The sequence below is a fragment of the Alosa sapidissima genome, chromosome 10, assembly GCF_018492685.1.
Source record: "Alosa sapidissima isolate fAloSap1 chromosome 10, fAloSap1.pri, whole genome shotgun sequence".
NCBI classification, from domain to species: Eukaryota; Metazoa; Chordata; class Actinopteri; order Clupeiformes; family Clupeidae; genus Alosa; species Alosa sapidissima.
The window spans coordinates 24,751,200-24,775,321 of record NC_055966.1 but is presented as its reverse complement, the minus strand read 5'-3'; the positions used below and the strand labels follow the sequence as shown (position 1 = coordinate 24,775,321).

Genomic DNA, 24,122 nt, shown 5'->3' with positions numbered 1-24,122 from the left:
TATGTAGATTTGTAGTTCACTTTCACATAGAAATTACTTTTGAATATTATGTCGAATTTAATCTCGACATGCCAACATTAAACTCAAAATACAGTTTAAACATACAGTTTAAGCTATGTACACTTCCCACAACTCCAATATTTGACAACCATGAATAGTAGGCCTACTTCAAATAGGTGCTATTTCATATAGATTGCTGCTACGTCTTGGTGGATGTCCTCATTGCCATCATCGTGAAGCGCGTAGCTTTATCTCGCGGTTATGGAAATACCATGCACTATGCCATATAGCTGGAATAATACATGTTTCCAATGATATACTGTTTCTATAGTACGAAATGTTATTTCACTCTGTTTTTACATGGGTAAGGCCACCGCACATCCAAATAAGTGCCCTTCATGACCCACAGGCCGTCAGTCCCCATAAGTTAACAATCATCTTTCTAAAATTGCTTTTCCATGTCTCACCTGCTTAAAATATATAAAGTATAAACACAGATACAGTCCCCTCCAGAATTATTGGCACCTTTGCTAAAGTTGACTAAAAACTGGTATAAAAAATAATCTGTTGGTGATTTATTGTGGTCCTGTGGTGGTGTAACGCTTTGTGGTGGTGTGTAACGCTTTGCAGTGCTGTGTTCTATTTGCAGAATTCACATGAGAAAATATATAAATAGGCTTAAAAATCCGTTCTTTAGGACGGCACAGTAAATGGGTTATTGATGCTTATTTTGATTTTCAATTGAGCACAATTACTTTATTAATCTCTAAAGTAATGAGTCAAAATCACGAACAACTTCAGGTGGCGCTCTCGTCCATTATATAGTCTGGCCCAGTTAGATGGTGTTCTCCCCCCAGTGCTCGTGGTTCAGTCCAACCACAAGCGCAAAAAAGGAAAATTGACGCATCATTTACATTTTTAACTTCTGAACAGAAAACCGTAATTGTGCTCAATTGAAAATCAAAATAAGCATCAATAACCAACCAACTTTTTATTTTTATTTCCAGACTCATGGTCCAATAAATACACATACCAATCCATTTACTGTGCCGTCCTAAAGAATGGATAACGGATTTTAGGCCTATTTTTATATTTTTTCATGTGAATTCTGCAAATAGAACACAGCACTGCAAAGCGTTACATGGACCTATTGTAATCTCACAACAGAAAAATTCAACCTTGAAGGGAAGCAAATTTATTTTAAGAAAAAGGAAAATCTCAAAGAAACTAGACTGCATTTCCGGCGGGAACTGCGAAAGTGTGCTTGCCCTGGTCCGGTCACCAACGTGAGCAGATAGTGGCATACGCTATGCTGAACCTGGCTTGATCCAGGCATTGTAACAGTGCCTTTCAGTGTTGGAGCAGTGGCAATATCTCAAAAGCTCTAGGAGAGGGCTATTCAACTATTGGCTTGCGGGTTGAATGCGGTTCGTTGGATTTTACCTTTGGGCCTGCCTTCGAATAAAGCTTCTATGACTGAGATCAAATCAATAAAATAAAATGACAGCAGTGATTGGCTGCAAAAAAATAATGTCCCGCGTTTTGCGCCTCTCAAACTGGGCTAAGGTAACCTACAGAGGAATTGAAATTATGAAATATGACCAAGGCATTAAAAAGCTGCTTGTTTGCCAGGATACTTTTTCACTGATTTATTTTAAAAAAAATATGAGCTATGAGTGTGAATGTTATATATTCCATACCCCAAATTATGTTTTACTGGTTTATTTGACAAATAATCTATATGAATTTGCTCTATAAAGACCTTATGTCTGTTTGGGATTGTTTTGTGAGCCTGGGGTTGTTTTGAGAGCCTATTGATGTAGCCTATCTCAGATGTATCTCAAAATAAAGGAATACTTCATATTACTCTAAACCACCGTCTGTAAATCAACTGTATACTACTGTCTACATTGCACTGTATTTCTTGACCTGTCAATGAGTAGGCTAGTTTTGGTTGTTGGTGGTGTTATTGCATCCCTTAGTTATGCCTACAATGCAAGTTCCCTCGCGACTGGAAGCTCCTGTAGACAATAGTAGACGCATTTCAAAACATCGCGTTAGGAGTCCTCGCCACTTCTTTTAAAGGGAAACTTGGCAGGATTTCCCCCTCTGCTGGAGAAATTGTGCATTATGCTATTTCAAACTGTGGAAAAAGGTAATGATAAAGCACATGGATTTGTTTACAAGCTAGCAAAACGGTTAGCATAAGTTCGGTAGACAATGTGGATGTTACAAGGTAAGAAACACGATTTAAAACAAGTTTCTTGTTTCTCACTTCTCTTTCCGGGACGGTAGTCTCAATGTTGCAAGGTTGGTTTTCCGCCTGGGGACGCTAGGGGCAGCGGGAAAAGTCACCATTTTCACCGGAACAGGTCATTTAACCATCCATATGATTTCTAAACGGGTTTATTACGTTGAAATAGTTGCCAAGTTCCCCTTTAAGCTGTCACAGACTTAGACTACTTTTAGGGCTAAAGTGCTAAATAGCAGTCCTAAAGTTACAAGTGAAGTTACGAGTGCAAGCATCTCATATCAAATGACCATGGCATTACGCTAAACAACATAAATCCTAATTAGCAACATACATCTCCTCCCTATACTGTAGCTAGCCACACAAGAAATGAATGATACTACTACTACTACTACTAAATCTACTACTACCTACTAAATCTCTGCTTAGCATGCTTCTCCGCTTAGCATTCTAATAACAGAAGGAGCACATTTATGTTGACCACTACAACATGACTCATTATGTCTGTAACTCTATAAAACACTTACTTTCATAAAGGACGCACACCATCCAGCACATACACATGGAAACCGATATTTTAGGTACTTGGCCACAAACTCAAAAGGTGTCTCTCTGAAGCTCTGTTTTAGAATCTTTGCTCTGAATGCTGCGTTGCTAGGCAACATCAAATAAACGAAATGAGAGTCTTTTCAAGGTATTAAAAGTGTACGTGTGATTAAGAATGGATGTGTGTGGTTTGCAATTAGAATAAACAAGAAATAACATTTCCAATAATTTCCCATGATAAATTACATAATATTTGCACCTTTCTTACTTGTGAGGCTCACACATATTTAGTGAAATGTAATACAACGTTGCCACCTAGCGTTCAGATGTAGGCTATTTAACATTAACGTGACATTTCCGGCTTATTCTTTCGTCAACTCCATGCTTTTAGGAAAACAATCTTTTTATCATAGTTCCCTCTTCAATGAGCGATTACCAGCTCGTTTTTGTAACAGAGATAGCTGTTTATTGTCCCTAGGTTTACAGAAACACCTATTCATATTAATACGTATGGAGTGCTGCCGACCACTGTTCATTAAATGGCCCAGAATGCCTCGCATGTCTTTACAACAAAACAACACAGTAAAACCTAAATGCCCGTAAACATATGAATTTGCATACTTGTAACATTTTTAATAATACTCTCCCATTATGATATTTAACAATAATGAAAAATTTAATTTGAATACCGTCAATGTGAAAATAACTGTACTACGTCAGCAATAAATAGCTAATGTTCTCCTTACTGTTTTAGTTCGTACGACCATACAATCCCATGGCTGAACAAGGATTTCATGATTGGGCAAGGTTGCCCGGAGAAATTGTGGCTGCCCAGAGACATTGTGCATACTTGGAAGGCATTGTGATAGATGTACAACTGCAAATGTGGAAGGTGATAGTTACCAAATATGGGTGGGTGGTTTTCCAAATGCTGGAAACTTTTGAAATGTTTTCTCTTTTTTTTTAGCTTATGCACCCTCACATTGGAGTCCCGAGTTCAAATACAATACAATCGATATGTGACAGTGTTCCTGAGATATGGACGACTTTCTGTTTCGGAGCGTCGCCGCCGATTTCGTTTGGCTGTGACGGGCAAACGCTTTTGAAAATCAAAAATCCTTCTGGTAACTTTTGTGAGGCTTGGTCCAAGGATAATGTACGTCAAGTTTCGTGGCGTTCGGACCAAATTTGTGACCTGTGAAAATTTAGTTTCGCTTTCTGTTCAATCCAATATGGCGGACGAACGACATGCCCACCTGACGTCATCTTCGTGAGCAACTTACACCGGTACTGACCGGACGTTTTAAAGTTGGAACGGTGTCTCTGTCTCAAAGGGCCTAGGCGCTAGAGCTGACAAAAAATTAGGGAGACGGGAAAAATAAAACTTAAGAAGAACAATAAGTGTGCTGCTTTGCAAGCACACTTAATAAAACTTAAGAAGAACAATAAGTGTGCTGCTTTGCAAGCACACTTAATAAATATTTTTAACAAAAACACTTCGCTCACAATTATTGGCACCCCTGAAAAATATTATAAACAAGACCTAAAAGAAGCATTTTCCTATCTAATTTCAATTTATTTAAGTTAACCCTCTAGGCGCCACGGTCGAGTTTACTCGACAAGATACGGTACTGAATAAAACGGCCGATTTAGTCAAATAGAGTGTCATATTTCGTTCGACCTCCACTCCACTAGATGGCAGACATGTCATACGTCATCCCCGAGTCGAAAAAACGACATGCTTTAAAAAAAACTTTCTAGCTACAGGTGCATTGAATCAGTGCGTGAAATACCGGAGCTAGTGTGCGTGTGAGCCACTTTGTCAGAGCGATATTGTCAACGTCAGCGAGTATTTGCATTAGATTATCGTCTAATGGCATCAAAAAAGTTTACCTGAAATGAAGTGTTGGGTCTTCTATTCGCGGACCCTGATTCTGAAGGGGAATAAAGTTGGATCCAAGATGGCGGCGCGTACACACGCAGCGACCTCTCTCTGTCCTAACCGTACGGTGTTTTGTTCGTTTAAAAAGTGTTTGTCCGAAAGTTTTACGTGTTCGTCTCGTCTTACTACGTCGTACTACAAGTACAGCAGGCAGTTTTTAATCGACATCTGCAAAAGCAAGTTTTGCAGCGTTCTGGACTTTGCAACAGAGACGCTAAAGGAACTCGGACTACTCCGGCCTGCAACAACACCGGACTCGCCTGCTACTCCTCCCCCGGAAAGAAAGCGTCGGAAGCGGTGTGCGAGGAAGCAGAAGAGGGGCAAGCGCGGAGGCGTCCGGGCCAGGCTAGCGGCCAGCCCAACTCGCCCAGCCATACCATCCATTCTCCTGGCAAATGTACGATCACTGGACAACAAAATGGATCACATATGACTGCTGAGATCAACGAACTGGACAGTAAGTAACTGCTGTGTGCTCGTCTTCACTGAGACTTGGTTAAATGACAACATTCCGGACTCTGCTGTACAACTGGAGCAGCTAGCATGCTATCGAGCAGACAGGGCCATTGTAAAGGGAGGTAAATCACGAGGAGGAGGAATCTGTGTTTACATCCGTGACGAATGGTGCCGGGACACTGTAGTAGTATGCAAACACTGCTCACCACTGGCAGAGTTTATGATCATAAAGTGCCGTCCTTTTTACCTGCCAAGGGAAATTACTGCGATTCTGCTAGTCGCAGTATACATCCCGCCTACCAACAACAACAGCGATAAGAACGCGGCTCTCAGTGAACTGTACCAGGCTGTCAGTGAACAACAGACGGCACACCCAGACGGTTTCACCATCTTCACTGGAGATTTTAACCATGCTGATCTTAAAACTGTACTTCCAAAGCTACACCAGCATGTTGATTTTCCAACAAGAGGAGATAACATCCTGGACCTGGTCTACACTACACACAAAGGAGCATACAAAGCCACCCCCCTCCCCCACATTGGACTTTCAGACCATATAACTGTTATGCTAATGCCCGCATACAGACAAAGGGTAAAAGCGAACAAACCGGTTCGTAAGCAGGTAAAAGTGTGGCCTGAGGGAGCCTCCGATGCTCTTCAAGACTGCTTTGACACAACAGACTGGGAAATGTTTAAGCAGGCAGCCACTTACAACAACCGGACAGACATAGAGGAGTATACAGACACTGTAACCTCTTACATCACCAAGTGCATCGATGATGTGACCCACACAAAAGACATCATCACTCGGGCTAACTGGAAGCCATGGCTGACAGGGGATGTCCTCAGGCTGCTGAGGGCCAGAGACAAAGCCTACAGAGCTGGGGATGAAGCTGGCATGAGAACAGCGAGAGCCAACCTGTCCCGTGGCATCAAGGAAGCAAAAAAGGAATACACTCACAAGATAACCACCCACTTCAAAGACAGCAGGAACGCACAAAGCCTATGGCAGGGCATTCAGGCCCTCACGGACTACAAGCCCGCGCCACAGAGCTGTGAGAGCAACATCCCTCTGCTCAACAACCTGAACCGCTTCTTTGCTCGCTTTGAAGCACAAAACAGCACCTGCCCACAGAAGACCCATCCCCCTCTACATGAGCAGCCCCTGTGCCTCTCTGCCGACAGCGTGAAGAGGACACTTGCTGCTATCAACACCCGTAAGGCAACAGGTCCAGACAATATCCCAGGTCGTGCGCTGAAGGACTGCGCAGGGGAGCTTAAGGATGTCTTCACAGACATCTTAACACTTCCCTGAAGCAAGCCATCGTCCCATCATGTTTCAAAGCTGCCACCATCATACCTGTGCCGAAGAAAACTGCTCCATCCTGCTTCAATGACTACCGCCCTGTGGCACTGACACCCATCATCATGAAGTGCTTTGAGCGGCTTGTCATGTCACATATCAAATCCATTCTCCCCCCCACCCTGGACCCCTTCCAGTTTGCATACCGAGCCAAGCGGTCTACAGAGGATGCAATCTGCTCTGCCCTCCACCCAGCCCTCACCCACCTGGAAAAAAGAGACTCATATGTGAGATTGCTGTTTATAGACTTCAGTTCTGCATTCAACACCATAATACCACAACAACTCATCTGCAAACTTGACAAACTGGGACTCAGTACCTACCTCTGCAACTGGCTACTGGACTTCCTCTGTCAGAGGCCTCAAGTAGTACGTGTTGGCAACAATACCTCAAGCAGCATCACACTGAGCACAGGGGCCCCCCAAGGCTGCGTGCTCAGTCCGCTGCTCTTCACCCTGCTGACGCATGACTGCACTGCAACCTACAGCAACAATCACATAGTGAAATTTGCTGACGACACAACTCTGGTGGGTCTCATCACCAAGGGCGACGAGACTCAATACAGGTTGGAGGTCGACCATCTGACCACGTGGTGCAGGGACAACAACCTCCTGCTGAACGTCAGCAAGACCAAAGAGATTGTTGTTGACTTCCGGAGAGGTCACACCCAACACCTGCCACTGACCATCGACGGTGCTGTGGTGGGGAGAGCGAGCAGCACCAAATTCCTGGGGGTGCACATCAGCGAAGACCTCTCCTGGACCACCAACACTGCATCACTGGCGAAGAGAGCTCAGCGCCGCCTGTACTTCCTGCGGAAACTCAGGCGAGCAAGTGCTCCACCAGCCATCATGACCACATTCTACCGAGGCACCATTGAGAGCATCCTCTCCAGCTGTATCGCTGTGTGGGGCGGAAGCTGCACTGAATACAACAGGAAAGCCCTGCAGCGCATAGTGAACACAGCTGGAAGGATTATTGGTGCTTCACTCCCCTCCCTGAAGGACATTTACACCACCCACCTCACCCGCAAGGCGACCAAAATTGTGAGTGATGCAAGTCACCCCGCTCACAATCTGTTCGATCTACTGCCCTCTGGGAAGAGGTACAGAAGCCTGCGCTCCCGCACTACCAGACTCACCAACAGCTTCATACACCAAGCTGTAAGGATGCTGAACTCTCTCCCTCCTCTCCCCCCTCCACCCTCAGCTACATAACATCCTGGACATTGGACCCACAATGGCCGCGTGCACTACTCCACTTGCACACTTGCACACTTGTACACTTTACAACTTGTTGTTGTTGTCCTGAAAACACAACACTTCTGCTGCTCTTACATAACTTGCACCACTATGTCACTTTCTTTCTTACTTAGGTCAAACAGAACTACCCAAGCCTTTTATTGGCCTGACTTTGCACTAGTATTTTATTGACTGTCTATGCACAATTTCAACCAAATTTTGCTGCTCTTATTTTTTTTCATTATTATATGTGCCCTCTTATTTACTTACTTTTTTGTTTACTTGAATGTTATGTTTGTCTGTGGACTTAATTGGTAAAATATGTCTTGTCTTCACCGTGGGATAGTGAGAAACGTAATTTCGATCTCTTTGTATGTCTGGAACATGTGAAGAAATTGACAATAAAGCTAACTTTGAATATCTGCCTTCAGAAAATGACGGTGATTCGTTTAGTGAGGCTTCAGATGCGTCCCTGCCTTGCAATGATGCAGCTGGACAAAGTGAGAGTTTACTCCATAGTTTAGCTTACACCAAGCACAAACGTTGAATCGTTTGCCCAATATCACTGGTGGGAATAATGTTTCACGGGTTCGGAGTGTTCATCGGGAAGTTAGCAGGGTGTTAGTGGTGTGGCGAACGAGGCTGGAGGTAGCCTAATATCCATAGCGCTAGCTTCTGTCTTCTGAACGTGTGCCTCTCCGCTATCGCGGCGACAGTAACGTGGTGGAGCCTTTGTCTAATGCCACTGGGTATGTTAGATGAGGTCGAAGTGCTCATAGGACAGTTAGGGGGGAACGTAGAGGCAGTGTGGGGAGTCGCAATGAGAGTGACAGTAGGCCTAGTCCGAGCTGCGCAAATTCTCTCCACTCGACGCGAGCGCGAGGCAGATCTGGCCATGCTGCTCGCAACAGGAGCAGAGGTGGTGACACAGGGCAGGAGAGCCATTAGGCCATGCATAGTCTATCACAAGATGATGGGAATGCCGGCACTGTATGGATAGGATATGGATATGGATAGTCATTATCTCTACAGCAAAAGGCCTGCTACATAAAAAAAAAATTGTCAGCCATTTATTAGTAATGATTTACACTGTTGATTATCTATTTCCCTGACCATTTAGGACATGTGTTCTTTTTTGTGTGTTCATGTCCTTGTGATGTGTGTGTCTTTGTCAGCTAAGAAAAAAAAAAAAAAAAAACATCAACAAAAACAACAAAAAGAAAACAAATACTAACATTGTCTCTTGTCTTGTCTCGTCATCTCACTCCTGATCTGTGCCTTGCCGTGGCAAGTGAGCTTTTGAACTAAACAGGTCTTGTCTACTTGTGTTTGTGTGTCATCTGAATAATATATATGTGCCCCATACATTGAATCAGAGTGCCTACTGTATGTAGTAAATGGAAAATCTCTACAGCAAAAGGCCAGCCTACCGCTACATGCATTTGGTTTGTTTCTGCCATTTATTAGTAATGATTTATACAGTTTGTTTACTACTTACTATTTACCTGAGCATTCAGTATTGTCCAATATAGCAATACAGAAGGTGAGGGACATTTTGGGGAAAAAGAAGTGGTGCATTTTATCATTCAAACATGCAACTTTTCATGAAAATTCTATAATCCAAGATGGCCGCCACCATATGACGTCATAATATGCAAATTAGATATAAACATTTAATCTCTACATAAACTTTGGGTCATCCTTAATATTTCTCTAATTTACAGAAAGTCTCTATCTCTTATCACTTTTAAGATATAGCCTTTTGAAATGAAGATGTCAAAATCGAACGTTTCGAAAAAAAACCTCTAGCGCCTAAAGGGTTAATCAGAGTGTCTGTGAACTTTCAGAAATAGTTCATGACTTTCTTTTTCACTATGGTATGAAAATAAAGTCACAAAAAGGCTAAATCCTCTAGTCATTTTTCAACATCTGAAAGACAAGAGAATACACTAAATTTCAATAAAAAGAAAGTGTGTTGACATTTGTAAGTCAGAGAATGTCTATGACAACTAGGTACTTTGTCACATTTACAGATGATTAGAACCTTTTAATAATTGTTTTAACTGTAAATATACTGTAGGCATGCTTGGATAAAGACCCGTGGTTATCTTGGCCCCACATACAGTATAAGGTTGCCATGCCGCGTTCGGACGCCTTTTTGGTTGCTCCGCCTAATTTGTGCTTATATTTACTCTTTTACCTTTCATTAACCCCTAATTTTTTGCACTTTTCCACTGCACTGATTACGTATGATGCCGTTACACTCAGAAACATCGGAAATGAATTGCCTTTTTGTTTCGGGATGTTTTAATCGACGATTCTACCTGGCCGACTGATTCTCCGAGATGAATCAGGGAACCATGGAGACGCATCTCGGCGCAGAAGGAAAAAACACAGAGGAAAACGAGCCGGGGCCCGTAACAGATTGAGGAATAGAGCTGATAGGCCTCCACATTCCTCCACAAGCCAACACAGATGCTGCGGTTTCAGAATTGCAAGAAGTGTTAAATAGACAACAACACACGCACCCTGAAGCTGCGCTTATTGTGGTTTATTGATTTCAATCAAGTACATCTGAACCGGTCCATGCCTGAATTTATTCAACACATTCACTTCCTTACACGTGATGACAACACACTGGATCACTGCTACACACAGTTCAAGAACAGTTACAAAGCTAAGTCTCTACCAGCTTTCGGAAAATCAGATCATGCCTACTGCCTATGTACAAACAGAGAAGTCAGACGGACCCCCCAGTGACGAAGGAGGTCAAGCGCTGGACTGACCAATCGGAAGCCAGGCTACAGGACGCCCTTAGCAACGTTAACTGGGAGATGTTCAAGACTAACTCTGCTGACATAAATGAGTTTACGGAAGTATCATTGAGTTACATCAATATGCTAACTGATTCCATCATCCCAACTGTAAAGATCCGAAGCTTCCCTAACCAGAAGCCATGGATGGATAGAGAAGTGAGAACGGCATTAAAGACACGCACCATGACCTATAATGCTGGGCTTATTTCAGGGGATATGACGGATTACAAAGCAGCATCTTATAGTTTACGTAGAGCTATTAAAGATGCTAAGCGGCGCTATAGAGACAAAGTTGAAGCTGATTTCTTGGAGGGTGATCTAGCACGAGTGTGGAAAGGACTCCGAACCATCACTGGCTTTGAAAGAAAGTCCCCTCCTATGATGAATGTGAGTAAAGCCCTCCCTGATGAACTTAATGCTTTTTATGCTCGCTTTGACATGAAAAACACAGACTATCTTGCACTAGCTGCAGCATGTGAAGCAAATGAGGATGCACCTTTCTGTGTCTCTGAGGTCGATGTGAGCAATGCCTTTAGGAGGGTTAATTGTAGAAAAGCTGCTGGACCGGATGGAATTTCTAACAGGGTTTTGAAATCCTGCGCTGCTCAGTTAGCTCCTGTGTTCACTTATATCTTTAACACATCATTGGCTCAAGAGACAGTTCCTACTTGCCTCAAGCAGTCTGTTATTGTTCCAGTACCGAAAAACAAAAGTCCATCTTGGGCCTGATTAGTAACAACAATGAACAGCTGTACTTGGATCAGGTTGATGAGGAGGCACAGTGGTGTTAACAGCTTGACACTGAATATCAATAAAACCAAGGAAATGGTAGTGAATTACAGAAGGCAGCAGCAGAACTACAGTTACACCCCACTAATGATCAGCGGGCAACCTTTAGAGAGAGTCACAAGTTTTAAATACCTTGGTGTCCACATTACTGAAGACTTAACATGGACTGTTAACACTCAATATGTTCTGAAGAAGTCCAGACAACGACTCCCTTCGTCAGCTAAGGAAATTCAAAGTTTCTACATCCATCATGAAGGCCTTCTACACTTCAGCGGTTGAGAGTGTTCTAACTGGTAGCATCATCACCTGGTATGGGAACTCCACAGTTAGAGATTGTAGTACTCTGCAGAGAGTAGTGCGCTCAGCTGAACGTACTATAAGAACTCAACTCCCTGCTCTACAAGATATCTATTCCAGAAGAGTACTCCTAAGAGCCCAAAAGATTCTGAAGGACTCTTCTCATCCTAACAATGGATTATTCCTACCACTGAAATCAAGAAGACGCCTATGTAGTCACAAAGCCAGAACTGAGAGACTCCCCAGGCCATCCGAACTCTGAACTCACACTATACTGACTTTGCACTCATTCACTCCTCAGCACTCATGACCCCCCCCCCCCCCCCCACACACACACACACACACCTACAAGACTTTTACATCCCTCTCCCTATGCTACAGACCTTTATTTATTTTCTTATTTCATCACAAGTCAAAACACACACACACACACACACACACACATATCTGACTTTCTCCAACTTTTGCACATCTCCATAGAACTTTTTATTTATTATTTTTGATTTCTCCTCCATCTACCCATGTCCTTGATTGCCTAGCCTTTCTGCCCCCCCATCCCCAACATACACACTTACCGTACATCATCACTGTCATCACTTCACATACATACAGCACACTGCTTGCTACAGTAAGCCTCCTCTACATACTTGCTGCACACTGCCCCCCCCCCACATACACAGCACATTGTCTTCAGGATCTTCTCCAACACACATCCTCTACATACTTACAGCACACTGCCCCCACCTACCCACACACACACTACACACACACACACACATCTTCACTGTCATCACTCACATACATTACATACAGTACTCTGCTTGCAATAGTAAGTCCCTGCCCCCCCCCCCCCCCCCCCACATACACAGCACATTATTTCATCAGGAAGCTTCTCCAACACACATCCCCAACATACTTACAGCACACTGCCCCCCCCCCCCCCCCCAAATACACAGCACATTGTCTCATGAGGAAGCTTCTCCAACACACATATTGCACACTGCCCTCTCCCCACATACACAGCACACTATCCCATCTCCCCTGTCATCCCCCCAACACACACACCAAGACCCCTGGCAGTTGGGTTAGCCCCATGAGCCGTGGATCTGCCCAAGGTTTCTTCCTTGGTAAGGGAGTTTTTCCTTGCCCCTGTTGCTCTTGGGTGCTCCTTGTTGGTGCCCCCCACCCAATCCCAATCCTCCCCCACCTTTTTTATGCAGCCCTTGCCACTTAATCTACTAAACCCCTCTTCTACTGCACTTTTTACCCCCCCCCCATTAATGCACAAATAGGCTGACACCAGACATAATTTCACTGCATTTCTTACTTCCAGTAACTATATGCATGTGACAATAATCTTCCTTGTATCCTTGTAACTGTTTTTTTTGCGATTCGGGGGGCCCAGCCCAGGGGGGGGGGGGGGGGAGTGGCCCCTGGGGACGAAACTACATTTTTCCATAAAAGTCTAGTGGGGCTACATACCCACCAAATTTCATGTGCCCCGGTGGTTCGGTGTCTCGGGTATTGTTGACCAAAAATTCAGGAAGTAGATGACGGAAAAAAAAAAAAAAAACTTTTTTCACACATGCAACATTTTTTAGGACTTTGGTGACCCACCTCTCACCCAAACAGGAAGGAATGTTAATTCTGCCTCCAGAATTGTGTAGTACAGGCTACAATGAACTACCACACCAGTTTCCAGAACGTTTATTAGAACAGACGTTATGGGCTTCCAAAAATGGCTAAGGATGAAATGTGAAATTCCAATGTGTCAATTAGGGCCGTGGCACCCGAATTTCAAATGGACGGACTTAGGTGTAATGGCAAGTGTACCCTTTAGCCTCGTTCTGGCTGCCGGGTGAATAAGGCGAATTGTGTGTGTGTGCATGCGAGATATTGTGTCTGTGTGTGTGAAAAAGTATTACTTGAGAATACGATTGCATGGTAATGTACTAGGGCAGCACGATTTGGGGAAAATTTCTACTTGCGATTTTTCTGACATATTGCAATTACGATTTGCGATATGATTTTTGAATGTGAATGATCTGATTCAGTTCAATATTCCAAATGTCTCTAATTTTTGACACCCCTGATTCGTGAGCACGACCAGTGCACAAGAAGCACAGAACCCCCTGACCGACTGTAAAGCTCACCAATCAGAATTTCTGTACCCTTCACTATACACACCCACCAACCAGAAGTGGCACAGTCAAGGTGGATGACATGAATATAAAAGTAATACATATGTGACAAGATTAACTGTGCATGACTATTTGTATTGCGTTTAGGTAATTGAGTTGGTTCATATTGCAATTACAATTGCGATTGAAATAATTCTGCAGCCCTATTGCACAAAAGAATATTTTGTATAACAACAATGTCAATGGACAAAACTCTTCTGTGGACAGTTTCTTGGATTAATCCTAATACTTGTCCAAAAGGATTAAAGTCATTGTTTTCTTTCAGTCTTGCCTTAATTCATGTATGGGAAAACGTTTTACTTTTGTCATTAATTCGATAACAATGAAGAAAAGAAGAAAGGACAGGAAAAATAATAGAGAATAGAGAAATGTTCAGGTGCTCTTTCTTTTTTGAAAAAAAAAAATTCAAGCATTGGTCATCTCACTGGGGACTGCAACCACTTACTAGTGTCAGGATGACAGATCTTATAGAAGATCTTATCCTCCAAAACCTGGAGGCCATCAAAGTCTCTCTCTGTATACACCCTGTCTGTGATGCCACTGATTTCATTCAGCTGGGTTATATTGGCGCCGTCCACACTAATGGAGTAGATGACAATATTTTTGTCCCTCAGAGCCTGCGCAGGCAACTTAACGGCATCTTGGGCTTCACCATCTGTGATGACGATCAGGATCTTTGGGACATTGAGGCACCCGCCCCTTGAGGTGTCAAAGTACTGGGAGGTAAAGCTGAGAGCTTGACCAGTCAGAGTTCTCCCACCCAGTTGCTGCATGGAGTTCACTTTCTGCACAAGGTCAGTTTGGGTTTGGGGGCTGTCAAGAGAAAACTCCTCCTTCTGGACGGTGCTGAACTGCAGCAACCCCATGCGCACAGAGTCTGGCCCAATGACCGACCGCGTAATTGTGTTGTTGATGAAAGCCTTCATCTTGAGGAAGTCTGCAGGGTGAATGCTTCCAGAACTGTCCACCAGAAATATGACATCAGCCAGCATTTCCTTGCATGCTGCATGGGAGAAATCAAAGCTTGGGCAAACCAATTCACAGTGCACAGAACACAGTTTGAAAATATTTATGTCAAGTCATACACTTCAATCATAAAAACACATTTTGTTCACCTGTTTGAGAGAATATGTCTGTCACAATATCATCCTTGACTGGTCTAAGTGCATGAAAGTTATTGACGAAGAACCTCCTCTTCGGATCACCGCAAATGTCCAGCAGCTCGTCGTTATTGGCATCCTTCACCCCAATGGCATAAATGGTGATGCCCTGTTGGCGTAATCTCTCTGCTGCCCTTTTCACAACTTCATTGTCCTGTGACTCCCCATCTGTTATTACAATGAGGTACCTGGGTACCTTATCACCACGACTCTTTTCAGCCTCCTCAAAATACGGGCTCATAAAATTTAAAGCGGCACCTGTATAAGTGTCACCTCCAGTTTGTTTGATAGCATCCACAGCCTTCTCCAAAGACTTTTTGTCTGTGTAATCGGCCAGGTTGAACTCCAGGTTAGGTCTGGTTGAGAACTTTGCCAGACCAACACGTACCTGGTCTGGTCCAATAGGAAACATCCGTATGAATTCCAAAACAAACTTTTTCATTCGGCCAAAATCCTCATAGGGAATGCTGGATGAGTAGTCAATCAAAAAAAATAAATCTGCTTCCTCTGCTTCCTCTGACACAGTTTACAAGACAAAAAACACACAGAACATAATTACTATAAAAATACACAACCCTGGGACTATTTACATTTTATTTCATGTCATAAATGTATCACTTTCAAGCACTGCTGTAGACACTGACCTTGTTTCATTGGTGGTGGTGGGGGTGGTTTCGTAATTTCACGGCAAATTCTTTTTGCCAGATTTGCTTCCATTGACTTAAGTTTCACAAAATCATCAATGAATACCACATAGTTCCTAACTGGGTCGGTGGCTATCTCTCGCAGTTCATTCATAGATGCATTTTTAATACCCACTGCATAGACTTTAACTCCTAAATCACGCAATTTCAGAGCTGGACCACTGACGTTATCGTGAGACACACCGTCTGTGATTATTACAGCAATCTGTTGCACACCACTGTCACGCCGGCTGCCCCTCTCCTTGGTAAACATGTTGTTCGTTGCAAATGTCAGAGCTTTCCCTGTGTATGTATTGCCCCCATGGTATGGTAGCAGCTTTATGCTCTGCAAAATATCAATTTTATTATCATATGTGTTCAAGTAGAACTCGGGATGAGGGTCATCGCTGTAAGTGGCTAAGCCCACCCTCACACCCTTTGAGCTGATATCAAGGTCTTTGAGAATTCTTGACATGAATGCCCACATCAGCTGGAAGTTGTGTACTGAAGCATTATTAATGCTGCTGGATTCATCTACTATGAACACAATGTCTGCTACTTTGGCTGTTGTACACTCTGAAACACAGATGGCAAGATGGCATTAAATGAAAAAGTAAACAATGCATGTAAAGCCAGATATAATAAACAAACAATTCAGTTATAGAAACCAACGTCTTAATTAATGTACTAAAAAGGGTTTGGGTTTGTTGGTGAATGCAATACTAATATTAGCCAGCAGAGACTGCTAACTGCTAACATAATATTTAAGTAGTGATCCACAGAGAGAGCAAAGTTTGTGTCTGTGAAGTACAACTTTGTTTTGTGATTTCTTTACAATATATGGTAAAACTGGAGTGTATATTTCAGACAAATAAATCATCATAAATACATTTTAACACTACTTGCCAGTTTTAACAGTGGCATCAGCAGTCTTGTCAACAGCAGCCCTGATGTCTGTTATCGTCTGATGAGTTGATTGTCCAAAATAGATATAAGGGTCTGTTGCAATGGTCTGAAGCTCCACTCGGTCAGCTTGGCCAAGCCCAACAGTAAGTACAGTCACGCCTTGTTCTTTAATAACTCGTGATGCTTTGATCACATTGTCATCTGATTTCCCTGATGTTATGAGCACCAAATAGGGTTTAAATCCACGGGCTCCATACTCCGAATTGAAAAAATTATGGTGGGCATAGGTTATTGCCTCTCCAGTGTTACGCGTCCGACTTCCCCTTAATCTCCATTTTTTCAAATAGTCCACGATATCAGATCTTGCGGTGAACTGGTTCATCTTGAAATCCACTTTGACAGTATCACCAAACTGAGTCAGGCCCATACGATTGCCGTCAATGTTTATGCTGAGTTGGTTGGAAAGTCGAATAAGCATTTGTTTTATGACCTGAATCTGTGACTGAGCCGAACTGTCCACAAGAAAGAAAATATCAGCATATCTTGGTGTTAGATCTGAAACAAGTTATAAAAGAGAGGACTTAATAATCCAATTCGATAAAATCATACATTAGACAGAGAAGGAGAGAATGATGTTTTAATATTAGAACATGTATTAAAGATGTATTAATATTAAATAATGTATATTTTTAATGTTGCTAATATCGAGACCAAATTGATCTGTAGGTGTCAAAGCATTAAAGGGACACCAGGCAAGCCTGATGCTTTTTCTCTACGAAACTCCCCCTCGCTCGGTCTGAAGCTCTTTTCCTTTTCTTTGCGTCTTCAAGGGTTGAAGGGTTTTTGCTGCTTCTTCGCCGGCTCTGCCATTATACACACGTTTGCAACAATATAGCGTTTCGTTAGCCTGCCTCTGTGCTGTAAACTGATCCTGCTTCGGTCGGCGGGTAGGATACACCGAACTTGCAAGTGGGATATTCTTCCTACAGGCAGTAGGGGCGGGCGAGAGAGTCTTCATTCGCCCCGTAATGAGTCATTTAACCATATACCGACTTACGAAGATGATTAATTAACACGAAAACGTTGCCTGGTGTCCCTTTAAGAAAATAATAAACTTTACCCTCTGCTTGGACATTCACAGCGGTGCAAACTGATTTCTGCATACTGTCTATTACGTTCTGCAGCTCCTGGTAGTTGTTGATGCCTACCAAGAAACGCTCACTAGGTTTGTTGGCAACAGATTGCAGCTGTTTGGCATCATAGTTGCCAACACCAATGGCGTAGATGACAATCCCCAATCTCCGCAATATTAGGGCTGGTCCTGCCACGTAATCAGAGGATTCGCCGTTTGTGATCACAATGGCAATCTTTGGGACGTTAGCTCGGCTGCCTCCTTCCGGGATAAAGTACTTATTCTGAAGGAAGGTGAGGCCCTTTCCCAAACAAGTTCCTCCTTGATGGAACTGGAGCTGGGCAATTTGATTAAGTACATCTCTGACGTTGTCATGATCCTTCAGCAGGAACTCCTGGTACGTGTCATCAGTGAACTGTGCTAGGCCTATGCGCACTTTGTCTGATGCTACAGTAAGTCCACTCACAAATGATTGAAGGAATTGCTTCGTCTGATTAAAGCTATCCACTCCAATGCTACTCGAGCCATCCACAAGGAACACAATGTCAGCAACGGTTGCCTGATGACAATCTTTTCTGAATTTCCCCTTGAGGATCAATAAAGTATCTATCTATCTGAAATTATAAAAAGATGAATAAATGAATATTTACCTTCAAAATGCTTCAAATGCTGGTGTCTGTCTAATAATTAAGTTAATTGCACTACCTGTAGAAACCTGTGTGGTCTGCCGTTTGGCCTCCTCCACGGTGGTGCACAGCACCTGGACGATGTTCTGAGAGATGCCCTGAAGAGCGCTGAAGTCAGAGACGCTGTACACATGCTGGTCATGGGGCTCGGTGGCAATCTCCTTTAGCTGCTCATCGTTCGCATCTTTGATGCCGATTGTGTAAATGGTGATGCCCTGATTCTTCAGGTCCTTGGCATGTGGTTCAACGTTGTCCTGTGACTGGCCATCTGTGATGACCACAGCAATCTGGGGCACATTCTCTCCGGCACGGCTTCCTGCTCTTTGCACAAAGTGCTCCTTCAGAATGAAGTCCAGTCCCTTGCCAGTCTTTGTACCGCCACCCTGGTATGGCAGCTTGTCAATGTACTCGAGAATCTCTTGTTTATTCTGATAGGTGTTAAGGTTAAACTCTGTGCGGGGAGTGTTGCTGTATTGCGCCAGGCCAATGCGGACATGATCTGGAGCCACATCAAAGCTGGCTACCAGACTGTGGAGGAACTCCCGGATACGCTGGAAGTTCTGTGACCCACTACTCCAGGAGCCATCAACCAGGAAGACAATATCAGCCACAGCCTCCTGTGTGCATTCTGGGAGAAAGATTCATTCTCATCAGTGAAAGAAAAGCAATCCGATTGACAGTTGTCATACTCAAATTGTTACCAGAAAGTGTCAGAAAGTTCCTGATAATCATAGGACATCTGTATTGTTTCGGAGATACATTTACCTGTGCTTTGTGATGCACTCAGGAGAAAACAAGATGCTGTGATCATGGCACCAAAAAGAATATAAGTCTTTGCCATGTTCACAGTGTTTCTGAAAGCCTGAAATAAATAACATGTAAAAGACAATGACTTTGTGTAAAGAAGTTACTTAAACTGATGACAGACCATGGTAGCCATCAACATGGTTTGCAAAAGATAGCCATCTTAGTGTACACACTGCCAGTGGCATGTTTGCCTACATAGTAGTGTCTGAAAACATCTGTGCAACTCGAGCATCACTGCCCATCAAACCTGCAAAAACATAACCCCCGCAGTAGCCAAGAGAAGCTAAAGATTATTTATTATTACATGATCCAATATTATAATAATGTGTCAGTTTATTATTTTGTTTTATGACACTGATAACATAGTTTGGGTATTTTACAAAGGCACGGTAAATACAACAGAAATTCCACCCATCTATAGAAGTACCCACCACTAGATACTGTCCTCTTTGCCGCTCCCACTCCCTTTGGAGGACTTCCACCACTATCATCATTTCTGTAACAAAAAACTATTTAATTATCATCCTGATATAAATGGGGCAACTTTTATCAATATCCAATAATCTAGCAATCTTAAAAAGCTAGTTAACTTGCATTTATGGAAGGGGAGTAAGTTAGAAATAGGCATTGTGTTAGGCTGCAGTCATTAAGACACCAATAATCTAGCTAGTTTAAAAAGGCTAGCGATGGGATGATGCTGGTTGATTTGGGATGTCAAGTATTGTTTAGTTGTACCTTATATAGCCATATGATTTAGTTTATTGTTTAAATGTTAATTGTTTGTTTGTGAGTTGGGATCTGTACTGATTTCTCCCTTCTCTGTTTATTTCCTCTTTGGTGCAGCACACACATACAAAACCCAGTGAAGAACAAAGAACTAAATGGGAAATCAAAATAAACTGCTTGTGTTGCACCGAAACCCTGCCATCTCTGTGTCAATCACTCCATACCAGTGAGCCTTCTAACCGGGGCTCTGCCAGCATCATGGAGCTGTTAGTGGCCACAGCTTTTGGCATCCCAAAGTCAAGACTGCCTTATTTTGAGAGTGGAAAGGAGAGTGACTTTGTTCTGCTTAATATGGCGTTGGAGAACCTGTTAGACATCCACGCTCACCTCTCTGAACAATACAAGTTCCAGGTCCTCATGGACCACTTGAGGCTGCCCAGTGCGTACAAGCTAGCCAAGTCTTATATGCACGCCTCAACTCCCTACACATCTGCTCTTGCTGCCCTTAAGGCAAAGTATGGCCAGCCACGGCAGTTGGTACAAAGTGAAATAGCCAGTATCCTCCATTCACCACCTTTTAGATTAGGAGATAGCAATGCATTCCAGGACTTTGCTCTTTCATTACATTCATTGATCGGCATGCTGCGATCAGTGGACGGTGCAGGTGGAAGTGAGTTGCGGTGTGGCTCTCATGTCGACAGACTACTTACCAAGCTCCCCCTTCACTACCGGGACAGTTTCGTTGAGCACTGTTTGAATCGTGGCATCTTGCCATCCTGCATGGCATCGCACATCAACTCTCCACCAGCTCACAAAGCCCTGGCAACTCTGCTACGGCAGACATTCTCAATGTGCTCGTCCGTGCACCCTGTGCCGAAGACACACTGTACATCGATCAGCCAAACCGATCTCCTCGTGTGTGTTGTCCACAAATCCTGTACCGCACTCTGGCCAGTCAGTATGATCCATTAGGATACATCTTACCTTATTCCACCCGGGCCAAAGTGCTGGTACAGGATTTGTGGAAAACCAAACAAGGCTGGGATGACCCCATCACTCCATCCGAACTGGCTGATCAGTGGCTGAAGTGGGAAAGTGAACTGTCTGTCCTCCCAAGCATCAGACTGCCTCGCTGTTATGTGCCCCCTTGTGCTGACCAGTCGGATGTGTGCCGAGAGCTTCATGTCTTCTGTGATGCTGCAGAATGGGCCTATGGCACTGTGGCTTACTTACGTGTCCATGACGACCAGAATCACATTCACGTGGCCTTCATCATGGCCCGCTCCCGAGTGTCACCAAAGAGACAGTTGTCGATGCCCCGACTCGAATTGAGTGCTGCCTTATTAGGGGCACAGTTAGCCACTACCTTGAGGTGTGAACTCTCCTTACCCTTGGCCCGAACCATCCTTTGGAGCGATTCCACCACAGTGCTGACTTGGTTGAAATCCGAGTCATGCCACTACAAGGTTTTTGTCGGCACCCGGATCGCAGAGATCCAGGAACTCACAGACTCTGATGACTGGAGGTACGTTGACAGTCCAAACAACCCAGCAGATGCCCTGACCCGAGGCAAGAAACTGTGTGACTTGGCTCAACCCAACTGCTGGACGACGGGGCCACTCTTCCTGCAGAAGCCTGAAAATTGCTGGCCTGTTGCACCTGATGTTGCCCACTCATCACCACCCGCAGACAGCACTGAATTGAAGAAAGCTGCAGATGTTGGGCTGATGAGAGTAGGAGGAAGGTTACGTCAAGCCCAGGACCTGGATCCCGACGTTATTCACCCAATTATCCTGGACCCGAAGCATCCAACTACACAGCTCATCATTAAGGACTATGATGAGTCCCTGCTGCATCCGGGCCCAGAAAGGGTCTTTGGAGAATTGAGACGCAGGTATTGGATCGTAGGAGGAAGACCAGCCATCCGTAAACATCAGCACAGCTGTAGGGAGTGTCAAAGATGGAAATCCTCTCCTGAAGTGCCAAAAATGGCCGATCTACCACCAGCGAGGCTGCGTCTTTTCAAACCACCATTCTGGTCCACTGGTGTAGACTGCTTCAGACCTTTTATCATCCACCATGGCCGTAGAACAGAGAAGCGATGGGGAATCATCTTTAAGTGCTTAACTACTCGTTGCTTGCATCTTGACCTGCTGGGAAGTCTGGATGTTGATGCCTTTCTCCTAGCTCTCCGTCGTTTCATATCACGTCGTGGCCAGCCCGTTGAGATCTGGGCAGATAGAGGAACGAACTTCCGCGCCGGGGACAGAGAGCTGAGGGAATGCTTCCAAGCGATGGAACCCAAGCTTCAGGAACACTTGGCCAATCAACAGATTTCATTCAACTTCAATCCACCAGGGGCTCCACACTGGGAGCGTGAAATCCGATCAATAAAGACTGCCTTGCGAGTGATTCTGGGAAAGCAAACCACTTCCGAAGCTGTCCTCCAAACTGTTTTGATCGAGGTAGAAGGCATCATGAATTCAAAGCCTCTAGGCTATCTTTCCTCAAACGCCGCTGATCCTGATCCGGTCACTCCCAATTTGCTCCTGATTTGGCGGCGGGATGCCTCTCTACCACAAGCCATGTTTGCCAACGGTAAGCTCCTTGGGCAAAGAAAGTGGCGTCATAGCCAGATGTTGGCTGACCACTTCTGGACGCGGTTCATTCGTGACTACTTGCCTAACCTACAACCCAGAGGAAAGTGGCTGAAGGAAGTCCAGAATCTGGAAGTAGGGAGGACTGTTCTGATTCTTGACCCACAACTGCCTCGGGCCTCTTGGCCGACAGGGCGTGTCACAGCTGTCACGGCCGGTAGAGATGGGCGTGTCCGATCCGCTGATGTCCAAGTCGGCAGTCAGACTTACACCAGACCAGTGTCACGTCTGATGATACTTCCTGAGCTGACTGATGACTGAGTCTTTTTCCGGGAGGAATTGACTCCAATTCCGGGGCGGCTATGAAAAGACTCCCTAAGTTTATATATATGTTTATTATTAATATATCGTTTCTTATTCTTTAATGTACATTTCATTTTTAACCGGCACAAAGTCCTTGGAGAAGAAAGTGCTGCAAAGAAATTGCAGGATTCTATGGCTGTCACCAAACCACGCCCAGTTTACCTGCTGGGAAACCCCGTAGCTCCAGAGCAGGGGCTCAGACTAGATAAATTGTTTGCTCGCCCTGCATTCACTCTTTTGTTCATCAACCCAGCACTCCAGTGTGTCCTGTGTGGTGTGCGTCTTTTGAGTTAACGTAAGTTATCATTTAATGACCTTCACTTTGACTTTTGTGATGTTTATGAGTTAGCTCTGCCAGCCCATATTGTGTAAAGTTAAGGTCTTTGTTTGTTGGTTCAATGTGCTTGTGTTTGAGTCCCATGTGAGAGATGGGATGATGCTGGTTGATTTGGGATGTCAAGTATTGTTTAGTTGTACCTTATATAGCCATATGATTTAGGTTATTGCTTAAATGTTAATTGTTTGTTTGTGAGTTGGGATCTGTACTGATGTCTCCCTTCTCTGTTTATTTCCTCTTTGGTGCAGCACACACATACAAGCAAGCTAATGTTCGCTAATGCTAATGTTCGCTAATGCTAAGCTAGCTAGCTAGCTACCTTGGCAAACAAGCTGGTTTACATTAGCTAGCTAAGTATACCAGCTCTATGTGCTTCAACTTACCGATCTCTTCTATTGGTGTCTGTACATTTAATTTTGGTCGCCATCGCCGGCTTCAGATGTCCAGAGCAGGCTAGTGTCCAGCCCTTAGCTCTGTGTCCAGGCTACAGAGCTAAGAGGTGGGATTTGATTGGTCCGTCTGTGTTCATTCAGAGTTTTCATTGGATATTGAATCTACTGGAGATAGAACCTATAATCCCAACTCGGTTTATGTTTTGTGAGATGGAACCTTTTTATTTTATTAATAACTGACTAAAAAATATTTTTGATACAAAAATAACATCACACATGCATTAACCATCTAATGGATCAGATTATGTCAAACTCAATTTCGACCAAAAGTGGAGATAGAACCATATAATTCTAAGCTCACAAGGTGTTATTTCTCGCCGTCGAATAATGACACTGACATCTGCAAGGAAATACTTACTGTGCTTTTGCCA

The 24,122-nt window shown here is 43.9% G+C and overlaps 1 protein-coding gene across 1 annotated transcript; it reads right to left on the bottom strand.

The window, feature by feature from the left end:
• Positions 1-14,255: 14,255 nt before the first annotated feature.
• LOC121720503 (collagen alpha-6(VI) chain-like) lies at positions 14,256-15,356 on the bottom strand. Its single transcript, XM_042106696.1, has 2 exons — positions 15,018-15,356; positions 14,256-14,905 (listed from the first exon to the last, which is right to left on the bottom strand). Exons 1-2 carry the CDS (start codon positions 15,301-15,303, stop codon positions 14,319-14,321), a joined length of 873 nt encoding a protein of 290 aa, XP_041962630.1. The 5' UTR covers positions 15,304-15,356; the 3' UTR covers positions 14,256-14,318.
• Positions 15,357-24,122: the final 8,766 nt, after the last annotated feature.